Source organism: Gekko japonicus, unplaced genomic scaffold (assembly GCF_001447785.1).
Source record: "Gekko japonicus isolate JY-2015 unplaced genomic scaffold, Gekko_japonicus_V1.1 scaffold1628, whole genome shotgun sequence".
Classification (NCBI taxonomy): domain Eukaryota; kingdom Metazoa; phylum Chordata; class Lepidosauria; order Squamata; family Gekkonidae; genus Gekko; species Gekko japonicus.
In genome coordinates this window covers 345,548-362,392 of record NW_015162000.1, presented here as the reverse complement: position 1 = coordinate 362,392, position 16,845 = coordinate 345,548, and the positions used below count along the sequence as shown (strand labels likewise).

General features: G+C 44.4%; 1 protein-coding gene across 1 annotated transcript in view; it reads right to left on the bottom strand.

The window, feature by feature from the left end:
- The window catches only part of ATXN10 (ataxin 10), a 103,382-nt gene that overhangs the window by 31,087 nt on the left and 55,450 nt on the right, over positions 1–16,845 (bottom strand). Inside the window, exons 8-9 of the mRNA XM_015405450.1 lie at positions 7,707–7,815; positions 5,169–5,338 (exon numbers count right to left, since the gene is read on the bottom strand). Coding sequence (XP_015260936.1) covers positions 5,169–5,338; positions 7,707–7,815 — 279 coding nt within the window. The remainder of the gene's footprint in view (positions 1–5,168; positions 5,339–7,706; positions 7,816–16,845) is intronic.

Genomic DNA, 16,845 nt, shown 5'->3' with positions numbered 1-16,845 from the left:
TATTTCTAGGTCAAAAGGTTACCCATGTGTTGCCTCAGATATGCAGGGCCTTGGATTGTTAAGACCAACATCAACTCTGACCCACCCCTTACACTATATTTATGGGAAATACTGAAAATACAATTAACATTCAGGTGTGCCTGCACAACCTACACGCACGAACACAATCATGGCTCTAATATTTGTAATTGGCTTTATACAGAGAAATTCCTGGGGATAATTATATGAAATTAATTAATTAATTATATAAAACTGCCACAGTACAGGGAAATGTATTTCTTAAACAATTATCCTAACTCCCATTAGCAGAATATTCACATTCTTAAGATTTGCTTGTTTAATTTTTTTAATGTGGCTGTGAACATTGCCTGTAGGTTATTTTCTTTAAAAACAGTATCTCAAGGAGTTGATTTATCTCACCAATACTATATGGAAAATACCCTACACTTACCACGAACTAAAAAGAAATAAAAACATCAGAAGAGCCCTGCTGGATCAGGCCAGTGGTCCATCTAGTCCAGCATTCTGCATTACACAGCGGTCAACTCTGGAGGGCCAACAGCAGGGCAGAGAGGCCAAGGCCTCCCTGCAATGTTGCCTCCAGACTCTGGGATTCAGAAGTTTAGTGCCTCTGAACGTGGAGGTTCCCCTCAGTCACTATGGCTAGTAGCCACTGATAAATCCCTCCTCCATGAATCTATCTAATCCCTTTTTAAATGCTGTTTATTCCTGTGGCCATCACTACATCCTCTAGCAGTGAACTCCACATTTTATTCACATTTTAAATCACATTTAAAATAGCACACTTGCTTCATAGATAAAAATAATCATGTTGTATATCTGAAATCCCTTCCCATAGAAACTTTCATGAGAGTATTTCCATACTCTAGGAGTAAGAGAGAGAATGTTAAAAACACAATAAGCTATCAGATGAAGACGCTCATGGAGAGAAAGGGGACCTACCAACAAAGGATGCCTAAAAGTGATGCTAGCAACAGTCTAGGCCACTTGGAACTGCTGACACATGTACACTACTGGATTAGCTTGATGCTTTGATCACAGCCCCAGTCCTTACGTCCTTTGAAAGCACAGTCCCTCCACTCACATCTGGTGTACTGCCAGCCTTCAGCGCTGTCCCCGTAACAGGGTTCAACTGCATGGATCTTACTTTAGAAACATACACTCATCGGCCAGGTTTGCACAGTTTAATATGACTAAAATTTGTATAAACCTGTAACTTGCTGTTGTGATTTATAGGTCTATGAAAGCCATATATTTACCACGAAGAGTATACAATAACTATGGTATGCATATGTTGCTGCACTGAGCATTACAGCACGGCAATGGCAGATGCCTTGGGCTCTTCTGAACAAGACGATACATGAAGCAACGCATCAGGCGATCACAGACGACTTTCTTAAGTCAAACTTATTGCTACCAAGATTCTTTGTGGTGTGTTTGCTTTTCTTAGATGCTGGCAGCCTAGCAACAATGAAAGAAACCTAGGGGATGCATGAGAATCAGGTTTTCACATCAGAAAAAGAACTCTGCAAAATATGTACAAATTTATTTACCGGGGTTTATAATAAAGTTTGTTCAGCCTCTCCTTTTAAAATATTTCACTTTTAAAAACATTAAAGTTTTTGCAGGTTTGTTTTCTTTCTGGCATATACACAAAGAAGACGAAGAAGAGATTGGATTTATACCCTGTCCTTCACTTGGAGTCTCAGAGCAGCTTACAAACTCCTTCCCCTTCCCCTCCCCACAACAGACACCCTGTGAGGTATGTGGGGCTGAGAGAGCTCTTTCAAGAACTGCCCTTTCAAGGACAGCTCTTGTCAGAACTATGGCTTGCCCAAGGTCATCCAGCAGTTGCAAGTGGAGGAGTGGGGAATCAAACCCGGTTCTCCCAGATTAGAGTCCACGCACTTAACCACTACACCAAACTACACCAAAGAGGCAGGTCCAGGTTAAAAAAAAAAAACCTTTAACAAATGATGTTTTATGCTTCTCACCTTTCCCTTTATCCCTTTTTATTTTGTACCCCCTTTAAATGGTAAAACAAAATTATACATAACCCCCCCCCAAAAAAAACAACCCTAAAACCTACTCTGTGAGCTTCAGATTCAGACACACACATAGATTCAATAGGGTTGCAATGGGGAGGGGAACTTTTTTTCCTGACATTCAGCTTTTCGAATGTAGCCATAAATTCCTCTTATTTTCTTTTTTTTTAAATGAGGGAGTTCTCTTTCATTTCTCTTTGAAGAGAAATCCCTGTACCCTTTTGTAACTTGTGCTTTGGCAGTTGTTTTGTTACAAATCACATTGTGGTGCTCTAGCAGAAGCTCTGAGAAGACATTACCTGCCTCTGAGCATCTACAGAGTAAAATGTTGACATTTTGCAGACCCTTCCTCCCTGCCTCTCCTCTGTGCAAAGTTTTCTTTAATCAAAAAATGATGTATTAGAAACTGACTCCAAATTCCTAAAAAGAGGAAAAGAAAAGGACTGTTGGATATTTAACAGGATTTCTCAACAACCCTGTGATTCACTTCCTCAGCACTTGATGACTCACAGTAAAACAGAAGAACCAACCTCACTGAAAAGCACTCAGCTTGAGATGGGGGGGGGGTAATAAGAAACTGGCATCTGTGGTATTTGAGCCGTTCTAGGTTTGCACTCTCAAATGTGGCTCATGTAAATTCAATTAATTTCTCATCAAGATTAATAAAGAATCCCCTGCCCATGCAAATGCCTGCCTGTGGATTAAGATTAGCAATTTAAAATGCAAAATAATGAAAATAGTTCCAATAAAATATGCCAAGGTTAAAAAACAAACAAGCTCAACTCCATATTTGTTTACTCCCTGTCCAGAACATAGCTGTATTTTTAGAGATTATGCTCTAAATGGAATTAGCATTACTTTTTAAATGGCACTATCAGAATATATTGTCTAGGGGACTTTTTTTGTTAATGGAACCAGAAAAACGTCTGATCAGGACCTATTTTTCCCCCCACTACTAAAAATGGCTGCATATAAAAACAAAACAATTGCACATCCCAGGCATAATATAACAAGCATTGGAGCCATTGATTTCTTTCTCCACTGGGGCTTGTGAGGAATCACCTGCTTCAGAGAGTTATCTCAGTAGCTTCTTCATCAGACGACACAGAAAAAGGGAAGAGCTCCAGCTTCAGAGGTGCTACAAATCATGTGCATATCCCCTAGTCATCCTGAATGGGTAAGGAACAGCCCCAGTTGTATCACACAATTATGCAGGGGCCACGCTTGCATCTGAAAGGGGTCGGAGTTGGAACTGGTGCCCCTATTGGCCACAAGCATGGAACCATGGGAAAGTTGGGAGAAAGGTGGCTTCAGGTAAGAATATACTAGTTTTGGTTCATGAAACTGTTTACAGGATGTCTTTCACTCTTCATCTTGTCACTCACTGATTACCAGTATTTCATAACCATCTCAAAAAGTGATTTGTAGGCTGGTGCTGAAATCTATTTCTCCAGGCAAACACACACCTTGTTGACACATTTAAGAAGATCATATAATAACACAGATAAGCACAGTGACTAACAACTTCAAATCCTTAAGGTCCTGATCTGTAGTGCTTAAGCAGCATCTTCTTTGGAACTCATACATCCAGAAACCAAAAGCCAGAAGGCTAGAAATCTGGCAAAACTGATTATCACTGTATCCTTCAGACCAAGAAGGGAGACACTAAAAAGAAGCCTTTTCTCCTTCTGCCAAGTTTCCTAATCAATTTAGCACTGATCCCCTTTAAGCATAAAGAACGTTGAAATATTCAAGTTTTATTAAACACATTAACTCTTTATTCTCATCATAAAAAGCAATGCATCTTTTGAGGAAGTACTGCTTGCTTAATTGCATACATTTTCTTTACCTGACCTGTGGCTGCCAAGGCCATTTTAAAGAAGGATCTGGCCATTTAAGAATGCTGCAATGTCCCAATCCTGATCAGGCCCACCATGTGGCAGAACCAGGCAATCTGATCCCCTGCCACACACGTTTTCAAGTGCCAAAACAGCTCTGGGGGACTGTTTGGGCATCTGAAGAGGTTTGGTGGGGAAACAAGATCACCTGGTCCCACCACACTCCCTCTCTTGAGGCATTTTTAAATGGCCAAATTCTCCTTTAAAATGGCACTTGGCAGGCGTGGGTCGGACCTGTGGCCACTCATGAAAGAGCAACACAAGTGCAGGTGGGAAGGAGAATAAAATTATTCTTGGAAATGGAAACTACTGACAACTGAGAAACAAAAAAGTGGGTATGAAAAAAAATCACATTAAGATGCTAGAAGAAACTTACTAAAACTTGGTGGGGGGAAATCCCCCTTCCAGGCAACACACTATTTACCTCATGGTCTTTCAAGAATACAGACAACTAGAATCTTCAAATAACCCTGATGTGATTCTGTGAACTGAGGCAGATCCTGAGAGGGAGGGCAGGAAGGGTTGCCTCAGTGCTTAGTTCTTGTGGCCCTTTCTTACATGCCCAGGGAAATGCTGATTGCCACTTTGGGATCAGGAAGCAATCCTGGAGGTTTTTTGTCATCTTCTGGGCGTGGAACAGCGGTCAGTGCGGGTGGGGAGGGGGAGGTATTTCTGAATTTCCTGCATTGTGCAGGGGGTTGGACTAGATGGCCCTGGAGGTCCCTTCCAACCCTATGATTCTATGAATTTATCACTCGAATTCCAGTAAATTTCATCTAGGTTTCAATTACTTAAACCCCTGAAATCAGTTTCAAAAATGTCAGCCTGATCGTATCAAAGCTCTTGCAGATACGGAGATCATATATAAGAGGACTGTGGGTAGTTTGGGAGCCCATAGCTATGCTGGGGCATTTCAGGGCCACGCCCCCTTAATCAAAAAACATGCCCCACAAGTCCTGCCCAACGTAAGGTCCGAAACGCTGCCCAGACCCCTCCAAAGATGCACCAGGGTCCCCCGCAGCATTTTGCAAAGGTAAGAGTCTCCCTCTGATGGCCCTTCTTTGACCTTTCAACTCTGCTCTCCATTCAAATGTGTGGAGAAGAGAGCAGCTGGGCGGTGAGCGAATGAATGGGCGGCTGACAAAATTGCTTTATACGCATTTGTTTTATGTGTGCCCTGTTAACTTATTTTAATTCCTCTTACCTTGTCTTGATTAGCTTTATTCCTGTAACACAAATTTGCAATCAAACGAATCAGATGCGATTTGAAACCCACAGTGGGGTGAGAGATCTGCTCCTGCCCTGTTGCAGATTGAGTTGCGGTGAAAACGTTGGTGGCCTGCTTCCCAGAAAGATGGGCAAGCTGCAATGTTCCTGGACAACAGAGAAAAAGACAAGCCTCGGGTCAAGAACTTGGACTGCCTATCATAGCAGTAAATTAGTTTCATGTTGCAGGTGCTAGTTCTACGTAGTTAGTCAGAGGCTGAGTTAAGTGTGAGCTGGCTCACAGTTTTTCAGCCTCCGGCTCACACATATTTGTCTTAGCTCAGGAAGGACGGCTCCAGAGCAAACTAATTTATGCAGCAGCCAAATTGCTCGCTTACAACTTTAATGCCAGCAGCTCACAAAGTACACTTTGCTCACAAGACTCCTCAGCTTAGAGGGAGCACTGGTTACAACAACGGGAAGGGCACTCCTGCTATCTGGAAAAGTCTGTCCCAGGAAGTCTCCCTAATTCAAGAAAGAAAGTAGGAGGGTGACCTGTGGAGATTGGAAAGCCCTCTCAGGGCCAAAGGTGGTTGGAAGTAAGGCTTTCATTTAAAAAAAAAAACTGAAACAGAAATGTGCCATTCCAAACAAACACAGGCACAAGTTCAAAAATTCAAATTACGCAAAAGCGGCATTGTACTGTGAGTGATAAAATTAAAGTGAGTAGCCAGACTCTTCTGGAACCAAAGGCCCTGATCCAGAGGTCCCATTTCTCTTCATCTTGCCAAGGACTCTCTTTGCAGACGGCACAGATGTATTTTAGCCACATGTGCTGCATGCGCAAGCTGATATCCCAAAAGATGGAGGAGTTCCACATTTTCCTTCAAAGCGCCTGGACTGGAAGGCTATCTGGCCTCAGCTAAAGGCAAAGGGCAATGCCTGGGGCACAAATGCACCTCTCGCCTTCTCCACAGGAGAGGAGTAATCTCAGTAGGATTGATGTTTAGGGGAAGATCCTTTGAATCATCCTTGGTGTATTCATTGGGGGTTTGAGGGTATTTTTCTATCTTATGCAAGTCATGGGGATCAAAAAACGGGACAAAATTAAACTGAATTAATCATATGCTGATCACAAATCCTGTACATTTTTTGCCCTTTCATCCTCCATCTTTTGAAAAGCTCAGACAAATAAACAATTTATCACAGTAGCTTACGCCGCATTCGCAATACAATTAAGAGTATACTTAGAGAATTTATCTCAATACAAAGTTAATCTCATTAAAAAGTAGTTCATGGGGCCTCCAAACATTTTCCGCACTATTTTAAGACTGCTTCACCAGTGGATTTTACCTGCCACAGAGCTGTGGAACAAAAGCACAAACAACACCGTGTGTAAAAACTGTTCAAAAGTCTATTTCAGCATGTAAATACTGGGGAGAGGGGAGACCAGGTAGCACACATGGGTGTGCAGATTTTTACCCTTTAATGCTTACCAAGGCCTTTAAATTTAGGGTATGGCAGGGTCCTCTCGGCAGCAAACCGTATAACCTGTGGGTTGTTGCTCTCTGTGCACTTTCCAGTTAGCACAGAGATGACAACATCAGCTAATTAAAGCTATTTGGGAACTTCCATTGCTCAGTGGCAGAGCACAGGCTTTTGCAGGCAGAAGGTCCCAGGCTAGGGTGGCCGGCTCCGGACTGGAAAATACCTGGAGGTTTGCAGGGTGAAGCCTGAGAAGAGCAAGGTTTGGGGAGGGGAGGGACTTCAGTGGGGTACAATGCCATAGAATCCACCTTCCAAACAGCCATTTTCTCCAGGTGAACTGATCTCTGTTGCCTGAAGATCAGTTGTAATCCCAGGAGATCTCCAGCCACCATCTGGAGGCCGGTATGCCTATCCTAGGCCCAATCCTCAGCATAATCAGTTAAAAGGATCAAGTGGCAGGTGATGTGATCTTCTGTTACCCAAGGTCCAGGACAGCCACTGCTAGTCAGTATAGATAGTATTGATCTTAACAAAGCGGCAGTATAAGGGAGGTTTGTATGAATTTAAGACTGACCAAGGCTTTGTAGAACTCTATACAAAATGCTGGAAAACTGAGTAAGATCTGAATGATCTTGTCTGAATTTTTGTCAGTTCAGTTTAGTTTACTGTAATTAGCCATTGGCCGTTACAAGATCACAAAATACAAATTTGTCTGAATAGACAAAATCTCACAGGCCTGTAAAAACACAGCAGGCTTGCTGATTTTAGGGTGGAGGAGGAGAAATATGTCTTATTTTATTGTTACTTGAATCAAGTCTATTAAACGGTATGCACGTATATTTAAAATAAAATGAATTAAAATTAAAATTTCCTCGAAATGAACAGCGGAACTACCACAAGCCAACTTGTATTTAAGCTTGCCTTTCTTGCTGAAACTGAAGATGGATTACACAGTATAAAACTGTAACATCTACATCCTCCAAGCAAAGTACAGAGCAATTCAATCATTAAATTATCTAATGTTTGATAGTGTGGATTCTCTACTTACTGACAGCAGTCTCAAGTAAGTCAGGGCAAGCCTGCAGACGTTCCAGTTGTCCATCATTGGATGTCATTTCACAAAGAGCATCAAGAAGCCGAAGAGTAACCAAGGCTTCCTACAGAAAACAAATGATCATCAATTTGAAATTAAAAACACGAACAGCAATGGATCCACTCCCCAGTTCCCAGTTCAGAAATGACTGGGTGCCCCCTCACAAAGAACTTTATTTCTTTCAGAGGAAAAATTAGATCTAGGGCTCCAAATGACATAGCCAGAATTGTCATGGGATCTAATGTCTATATCACATCTGCCCTCTTAAACTCCCTCCCAGGCTACAATGGCAGGCGCCCAGGTGCCATGGAACCCTAGGATTTCCTGGGTCTTTTTTTAAAAAAAAATTATTGGGTTTTTATACATTTATGAACACTGAACAATAAAAACAATGAACCATTCAAGCAGAACAAACAAACTCGGTGGTAACCTACATAAACTGATTAATGTTCACTTAATTGGGAGCTTCACATGTTAAATTTATAAACAGGTAAGTATTTCTTTGTAAGATGATGGCATGTTATTGGTTGTTGTAGATTGATTGTTGTGTATGTAGTCCAAAAACGGGGACCATTTAGCCAGCAAGTTTGAGGTAAATTGATGCTCTTCAGTCCTCTTTATAGAGTCCGCAATTTTGTCCATCGTCAAAAGTTCCCAAAGTTTGGTAAACCATCGTCCACACGAGATGGGGTTGGCGTCTTTCCAACTTGCTGCAATCATGGTCTTTGCTGCTGATAACAACGTAGAAATCAATTCTCGACGTAGTTTAGGAACTGTATTGTCCTTTCAAAAGTCCGACAATACTGTTTCTGGCGTTTTAACATCATATTCCGTAATTTCTTTAATGTAACCAAATATTTTTCCCAAAAAATCTTTCACCTTCTGACACTCCCACCAACAGTGCAAGAAGGAGCCACGCTTGCCACAGTTCCTCCAACAGAGAGGTGAGTATGTGGGGGAGATATGATTAATTTTGCTTGGCGTAATGTAACAGCGCATTAGTATTTTAAATGCCTGTAACCTTACCGGAATAGACCTAGATGTAAGAGAAGGGGAGGCCCACATCTTCGTCCAGTCTCCTTCTGGGGAAATACCACTACAATCTGCTTGCCAACTAAGTTGGTATTGAGATGCTTTAAATGAAAGTGTCTCTAATAAAACTTTATAAAGAAGTGGAATTATATTTTTAAGATGCAAATGTTTGTTTTTTAGGAGCCTTTCAAATGGCGTGAGGGGTCGACGCAAACCCTTGTGAAAAAATACAGAATGATATAAGGAGTGTAATTGGTGGTATTCGAGCCATGGTAAGTGGCAGGAGTGCTTTTGTTCTATATATTCTTTGGAAGCTAATGTAGGGTCCTGTAAGATGTCTATAAAATGGGTAAGATTATTCTGTTTCCATATTTCAAAAGTTCCTGTTGATTGAGCGGGATTAAACCACGACTGGTCTACAAAGGAGGTCAGTGGTGAAGGTGAGGGAGTTAATAACTTCTTACGTTTATCCCATATTTTAAAAATGATATTCAAAAACTGATTTTGGTGAATATTAGTAGGCCTTTTAGATGGGTTTTCCCATAAAAGAGTTGGGAAAAACAGGTTGCTTACCTGTAACTGGTGATCTTCGAGTGGTCATCTGTGCATTCACACCACCTGCCCTCCTTCCCCGCTGCTGTCAGCTTCTATACTTTTAATAAGGGTTGATTTGCGGCGGTTCGAAGGAACTGGCGGGATGTCCACGCCCTTCCCTCTGGGCATGCGCGGTGGGGTTCCTGCGTATGCCCAAGGTCTGGGTGCGAAAATCCGTTAAAAGAGCTTGCTACAGCACCGATTGATCCACCGCGTGCACACTAGATCCCATGAGTGTGAATGCACAGATGACCACTCGAAGATCACCAGTTACAGGTAAGCAACCTGTTTTTCCCAACTCTTTTATGGGAAAACCCATCTAAAAGGCCTACTAATATTCACCAAAATCAGTTTTTGAATATCATTTTTAAAATATGGGATAAACGTAAGAAGTTATTAACTCCCTCACCTTCACCACTGACCTCCTTTGTAGACCAGTCGTGGTTTAATCCCGCTCAATCAACAGGAACTTTTGAAATATGGAAACAGAATAATCTTACCCATTTTATAGACATCTTACAGGACCCTACATTAGCTTCCAAAGAATATATAGAACAAAAGCACTCCTGCCACTTACCATGGCCGTTGGGCGTGTTCTATTGAGGTAGAACAGGAGAGCCCGCTTCACATCCAAAGTGTGTAAGAGTCTGTCCTCCGCGGACGTTGGAGTTGGGAAGAAATCCGGGAGGAAGACCTCTGCTTGCAGGTGGAACTCTGACACCACCTTCGGCAGGAAGGAAATGTCCGGTACAAGGCGGACTCCGTCTGGCAAAAACGACAAGTGTATCGTGTCGGAAAGCCAATATTTCTCCCACTCGCCTAGCCGAGGTGACAGCGATTAAAAAGGCAATTTTCCACGCTAGAAGTTTGAGGTCGCATGTTGTGAGCGGCTCAAAGGGCTTCCTCGTGAGCTGGCGGAGAACTAGGGGAATGGGAAAACAGTGTGCATCCGTCAACTTGAACATGGTAGGCCGAAAGGGCGGCCAAATAAACACGCAGCGATGAGTGGGAAAGTCCCGAGTCTGCTAGGGAAAGGAGGAATTGGAAAACTCTTTCGAAACCCACAGAGGTGGCTCGAGGGGCGTCATCACCTAAGGAAGAACAGAACCTTTGCCATTTATAATTGTAGGACCTCCGCATAGTAGGTTTCCTGGAATTCAACAGAATGTTTGCTACGTGGGTGGAAAAACCGGTGACGTTATCCTCCATGCTGTCAATTTCAATTGTGGTATGTCGTGATATACAAGAGGGGAGTTGGACAGGAGGAGGAGGAGGTCCTGAGCCAGAGGGAATTGATGGTATATTCCTGTTGATAACTCGAGGACTGTCGAAAACCATGGTTGCTTCAGCCAACATGGGGTTATTAATATGCAGTCCGCACCGTCTCTGAGTATTTTGCGGACTACTCTCAGAAGCAAAGGTAAGGGAGGAAACAGGTACAGAAGCCCCGTGGACCAAGGGTAAAGGAGACCGTCTCCCAGAGACTGTGGGTCCCTGCCTCCCCGACTGCAGAACAGAGGACACCTTTTGTTGGCTCTGGTAGCAAAAACATCGACTTGGGGAGTTCCCCACCTGCGGAAGAGTGGTAGGAGGTATGTTGGGTTCATCTCCCACTCATGAAGGCTGAGTCCTGCTCAACTTAGATGGTCTGCCTGCACGTTCATGTGTCCAGGGATGTGTGTGGCTATGAGGAAAATGTTGTTGGTGATGCAGAGGTTCCATAATTGGATGGCAATGTTGCAGAGGCGTAGGGAAATAGTGCCTCCCTGCTTGTTGACATAAGAGAGCGCCATGGTGTTGTCCGTGAGGACCATGACACATTTTTCCCTGATTATAGGTAGGAAGCTGGTGACAGTATGTTGTATTGCCAGCAGTTCCAGGAAGTTTATGTGTCGCTTCCTCTTCTGTGCGTCCCATTTGTCCCCAACAGAAAGGCCCATGGTGTGCACCACATCCCGTCAGGGAAGCATCTGTCGTTATGGTGATTTGGGGTGACAGCGGATGGAAGGGTGCTCCTTGGAAAAGATTGGAGGGGACAGTCCACCAAAGTAGGGACTCTTGTATGTTGGAAGGGGAGGGTTAGGACTGTGGTATGTGCGTTTTTCATTGTATCGAAGTTGCGAATGAACCACAGTTGTAGGTATCGCATTTTTAGTTTTGCGAAGACCAGGACCGACGTAGTTGCGGCCATAAGGCCGAGTAGCCTCTGTATGTGGAAGGCCGTGACTGAAGGTTGGGTATGGATGACGGTGGCTAGGTGGATGATGTCTGCCGCTCTGTCTTGTTGCAGGTAAGCCATGCATGTTGTGGAATCCAGTAGAGCACCGATGTACTGTATTTTCTGGACCAGTTGAAGTTGAGACTTTTGCAGATTGACTTGCAGGCCCAGGTTTTCCAAGAGTCCCATTGTCTCGTTGATGTTTGAGACCAGAGTGTCCTTGGAGGATGCTACAAAGAGCCAATCGTCGATGTACGGGTAGATGGAGATGCCCTTGAGACGGAGGAAGGCCGCCACCACAATCATAGTCTTTGTGAAGACTCTTGGGGCGCTTGAAAGGCCGAATGGTAGGGCTGCATATTGGTAATGCTGTTGACCAATTGCAAAGCGTAGGTATTTGCGGTGGGAGGGGTGGATGGTGAGGTGGAAGTACGCGTCTTGGAGGTCGAGGGTGGCCATCCAGACATTTTTCCAGAGAAGTGGCATAATCTGCTGCAAGGACACCATGCAGAAGTGGTGGTAGGTCACATAACAGTTCAGCTCCCTTAGATCTAATATTGGTCGAACGCCTCCCTCCCGCTTTGGGATTGTGAAGTATCGGGAATAAAATCCCATCCCGTGGAGGTGTGGTGGTACCCGCTCGATGGCTCCCTTTTGAAGAAGGACGGACACCTCGTCTAGGAGAAGCAGGGAAGGGGGTGTGGAGACGACGATGGGAGTAATGGGGTTCTGGTGGAATTAGATATGGTAGCCTTGGGTCATGATGGGCAGCACCCATTCGTCTGAGGTGATATGACGCCAGGCGTGAAGGAAGGGTGACAGACTGGTTTGAGCTGACTCGGTAGGAGGGAAGTCAAAAGCCCTGCTTGGAGGACTTTGCTTGTTTGGTGCGGGAGGACTGTTGTCCAGTTCCAAACTTAGGCTTTTGAAAGGCAGGTTTTTGACCACCCGAAGCCGTACGCAGTCTCCATTGCCTGTCAGGAGACTGACGATTCGGGGCGCTTCTTTGCCAGGGCCTAGACCAGGTGCGAGGGCGATATTGTTGTCTCATGGAGGATGACACTCCTAGAGCGCGAGAGGCCTTTATGCTCTTCTCTATATCCTGGAGCATGTTATCGGTCGTGCTGTTAAAAAGGCCGAGGCCATTAAAAGAGAGGTCTTCGACATATGACCTAGTATCTTGAGGAAGATTGGTATTGCGGAACCAGGAGTGTCTCCTCAGAGCGATAGCTGAGGCCATTGTTCTGGAGGAAGCATCTAAAGCATGTTTGGACGTGTTGAGCTGATGCTTCGCAAGGACCATGCCTTCCTTTTGAATAACCCTGGCCGCTTGAAGCTTGTCTTCCGGGAGGTGGGTTAGGAGGTCGGAGAATCTTTCCCACAGAGTATATAGATATCTGCTCATGCAGGCTAGGTAGTTAGTGGTTTTGACCCCTAATGCACCTGTGGAGTAGAAACGTCTCCTGAATGCGTCTAATTTCCTACTTTCCCTGTCAGAGGGTGCCGAGTGTGTTTGTTTAGACTTGGACGAGGATGTTATGACTACCGAATTTCGGCACCTGTCTCCTGGACTCTGTACATATGGTCCAGATGTCTCATTGACACTGGGGCTAAAGACAGCTTTTCCCATGGAATCTTGATAGCTTGCAAGAGGACTGCGGACATGGGGAGTGCAATGGTAGAAGAGGTATCTAGTTGCACAATATCAAAAACAGGATCAGTAACCTGTGGCTGTTGTTGTACCACAGAGAGGCCTAGAGAATGGACCATTCGTTTGACAAGGTCTATATAAGAAGTGAGATTGTTGGATGGCGATATAGGGAGGTCCTCTGTGACCGCTTGGTTTGGTGACTTGTGGTCAGGGGAGGTTTGGATCTCCGAAGCCTCTGAGTCAGATTCGTCGTCTCCGGAATCAGAGCATCCCTGTTCTGGTATTTGTATCGGAGTTACTTCCGGTTGACTAGTCAAAACTTTTGGTTGAACAACAGGAGGAGTGGAAGAACCCAGAGTTTCCATTTGGTGATGAGAAGCGACTTCAGGTGGAGGCCGAGACAGCGTTGTCGAAGGTCTCGATTTATAGGGTGACCTTGATCTGTGTTCAGAGTAGGTCGAATAAGGATCCCAGTTGGAATAGCCCGCAGGAGTAAGCCAGGGCATGGACGGAGGCTAATTGCCATAGAGGTATCTCGGCGATGGTCCCACGACATAGGTGGTGGTGGGGAGATAAAGATTCTGGGGAATCGACTTCTGGATTGATCACGTCTCGGAGACAAAGGAATGTGCCGTTTTTGTGAACGGTCTCTAAAAACCTGCTCATCGATATCGACGGTATCACCATGCAGACGTGGAGGTTGACGCTGCCTGCTAGAAGGAATATGTTGGTTCTGACCGGTATCGACGTTGGGAGCTTCCGAAACCGTCGATGTTGACGATGGAGAAGGAGAGAGGGAAATCTCTGCACCCGTGGGGTGACTTAGAGTTTCACATTCTCGATGTCGGAGTAAGGACGCTCCAGTTGTTGAATAGGAGAGTCCAAAATTTGAATTGTAGATATCGGCGGAGAAGCGTGGGTCTCCAATATCGATGGAGCGTGGGGCACTATAGGGGCATCAGCCAGTGCGGACGCCGCTACTTTCACCTTCTTCGCCGCTTTGAGGGGCTTAGTGGAACCCTTTTTTGCGGACTTCTCCTTACTTGCCTTGGGTCTCTTCTTCACCGGTGTTGAGGCGGAGGATTGCGCCTTCGATGCCGGAGGCTTCGGCGCCAGTTGGACGATGTCAGAGGCAGGCCTCGATACCGGAGCCGTCAAGGTCAAAGGTCTCTCAGAGTCTATCATTGTGGAAGGAGTTAGAGCCGATTCTAGTAGCATGACTTTAAGGCGCGCTGCTCGGTTTTTTCGTGTTTGATTTGAAAATCTTGCACAGTGCTGGCACGAGTCAAGTCTGTGAGACTCTCCCAAACAAAAAATACAGAGGGTGTATTGAGCTGGTTCATTCAATTTGTACGACGTCTTCTAGGTCTCTGCCAGCTGAAGGTATTGTAAGGCTTTCTTTGTTGTTCTTCCTCCTGGAAGTCTACATCTGGAAGTTCTAGTCACAAAGCCTTTAATAATATAAGTCCTGAGTCCAAATCTGAAGCATTTAGGACATGATCCTGGTGTACTACTTGCAACTTGCAGTAGGAGACCCATTTATATTTTATTTGAGCTTTTGTCATAGTTGTAGCGATAGGTTTTAGCAAGCGCCTTTTAAGTAGTGTTTCTTGTGATAAATCTTGCATCACCAGGATTTTGCTTTCCTTGTATTTGATAAAGCCATTCTGCCTTGCCAGTGCCATTACAGCTTGTTTAGTACGTAGGCTGGTAAATCTTACTATAATGTCTCGTGGCCAGGCTCTGGGTTGGCGTTTTATGAGAGGCCCCATTCTATATGCATAGTCGAGCAATGGTGCAATCCCTGGTTCTGTTTGCATAGCCGTTGCGAGAAGCAATGAAGATCGGGAGTTCTGTATTTTCCTCCACTTTTTCAGGGAAGTTTCTAATTTTGAGGTTATGGGCTCGGAATTGGTTGTCCATAGCAATTAGCTTTTCCGTGGCCCATTCCTCTCTTTTTAAGAGGAATTTGGTATCTTCTTGTGCAGCAAGGCCTGCTTCCAATGCAGTGTATGCCATCTGGGCCACCTTGTCTAATGATTTCTGAAATTTCCCAAATTGCTCTGCAAGTGGTTTAATCAGATCTGCAGTAATTGCGGCCATATTTTTCTCCAGGTTTTGGAGTGTATCAAAGAACTCTTCCCTTGTGATTGCTATTCCCTTTGTATTGGGAGCTTCAGTCCCGTCGGCCATTTTGGATTTCGCCACGTTTTTAGGGTTAGAGGAAGAGGACTCACTTTGGGGCGAAAAAAAGGTTGAAACCGACCTTGTTTTAACTTTAGGCATTGCTCCAGAATGTTTGGTGAGTTTGCCCATGCCCGGTATAGAAACTCGCTGCTTTTGGAGGCTATTTGCTTGCTGGGGGAGATTGTCGGAGGAGCTGCGTTTTCAGGCATCCATTTGCGGTCGCGTGACGCCACGCCCCCCCCCCCCCCCCCCCCCCGGAATTCCTGGGTCTTCATAATGGATGACAGGGGCAATGGAAGCTGCAGTTGCCCAGGGCTGCTTACGCTCCTGGTTTAAAGTAATTACGGTGTGAGCCAAGCAGCTGGGTTCAGCAATGGTGGGGAGACTTGTAGGTTTGCTGATACAAGCCCCCTTTCAAATTTTTGTGCCATCACTAAGCACAAAGGTTTTTTTCGTCCCCAAAACACAAAATGCTATTGAAAGCTCCAGATTCCAAATTTTCTAGCACACTGTAAAACCTGTCCACCCCCATGAATGATGCCTGGAGCTATATCTCACCTGCATTTATGCAGGAGCTCTGAAAAGTGCAGTATGCTTCACCAGGCACAGAACAGAAGTTTCACAAGTGCAGCTTTCACTTTCAAGCTGAAAATGACCTTGGATGACCTTGGCACAGAATTTATTTTTTTAAGCACACAGGCTTCTCATTCTCATAAGTTGAATTTCTGTAACACAGCCCTTGCAGCATATTCACAGGTACACTGCAAGAACCCTATCCAAGCCAGAATAATAAATTGAGAACAAAAAACAGGTAATAATAAAACTATAGAAAATTGCTAACCCAGTTATTTCTCTTATGTTTTGCTCTGCTTCAAAAAATCCAGAGATAAAAATACCATTTCTAACACCCAGCCTGTTAACCACAGAATTAGTATAAGATTCTGTGGCTAGACAACCTAGCTATGGTATTTTACATTAAACTTCAATTATTATTCATTTGGGATTATAAACAGTATTTATGGTCAGGCAAAGATTCACATTTGCATATTATTTATTCAACTGGGTGACCATTTCTTGGCATTGCCTATCTCCAATCAGACTGATATGTGCCAACCAGAAGTCACCAGCTGAAGAAAAGAGATCTGCAAAAAACAAACAAACTGAAATACAACAGCGGCTGAACTAACATCACTCTTCACAGAGAATAAGTTATACCTTTCCCCACCCAGTTAATAATTGCTTTGGGGCCAAAAAGCCACTCCACCAACCAGTTAAGCTTTAAGACTTGGGCATCAGCCCTACAATTCCAAGGCTGCCCCTCATTTGCAACCTGAAGAAGTACAGTTAATCAATGGAGATATCATGTGATCGCCCCAAGTGCTTAGCACCATGAACAAAACAGGGCTTTGTAG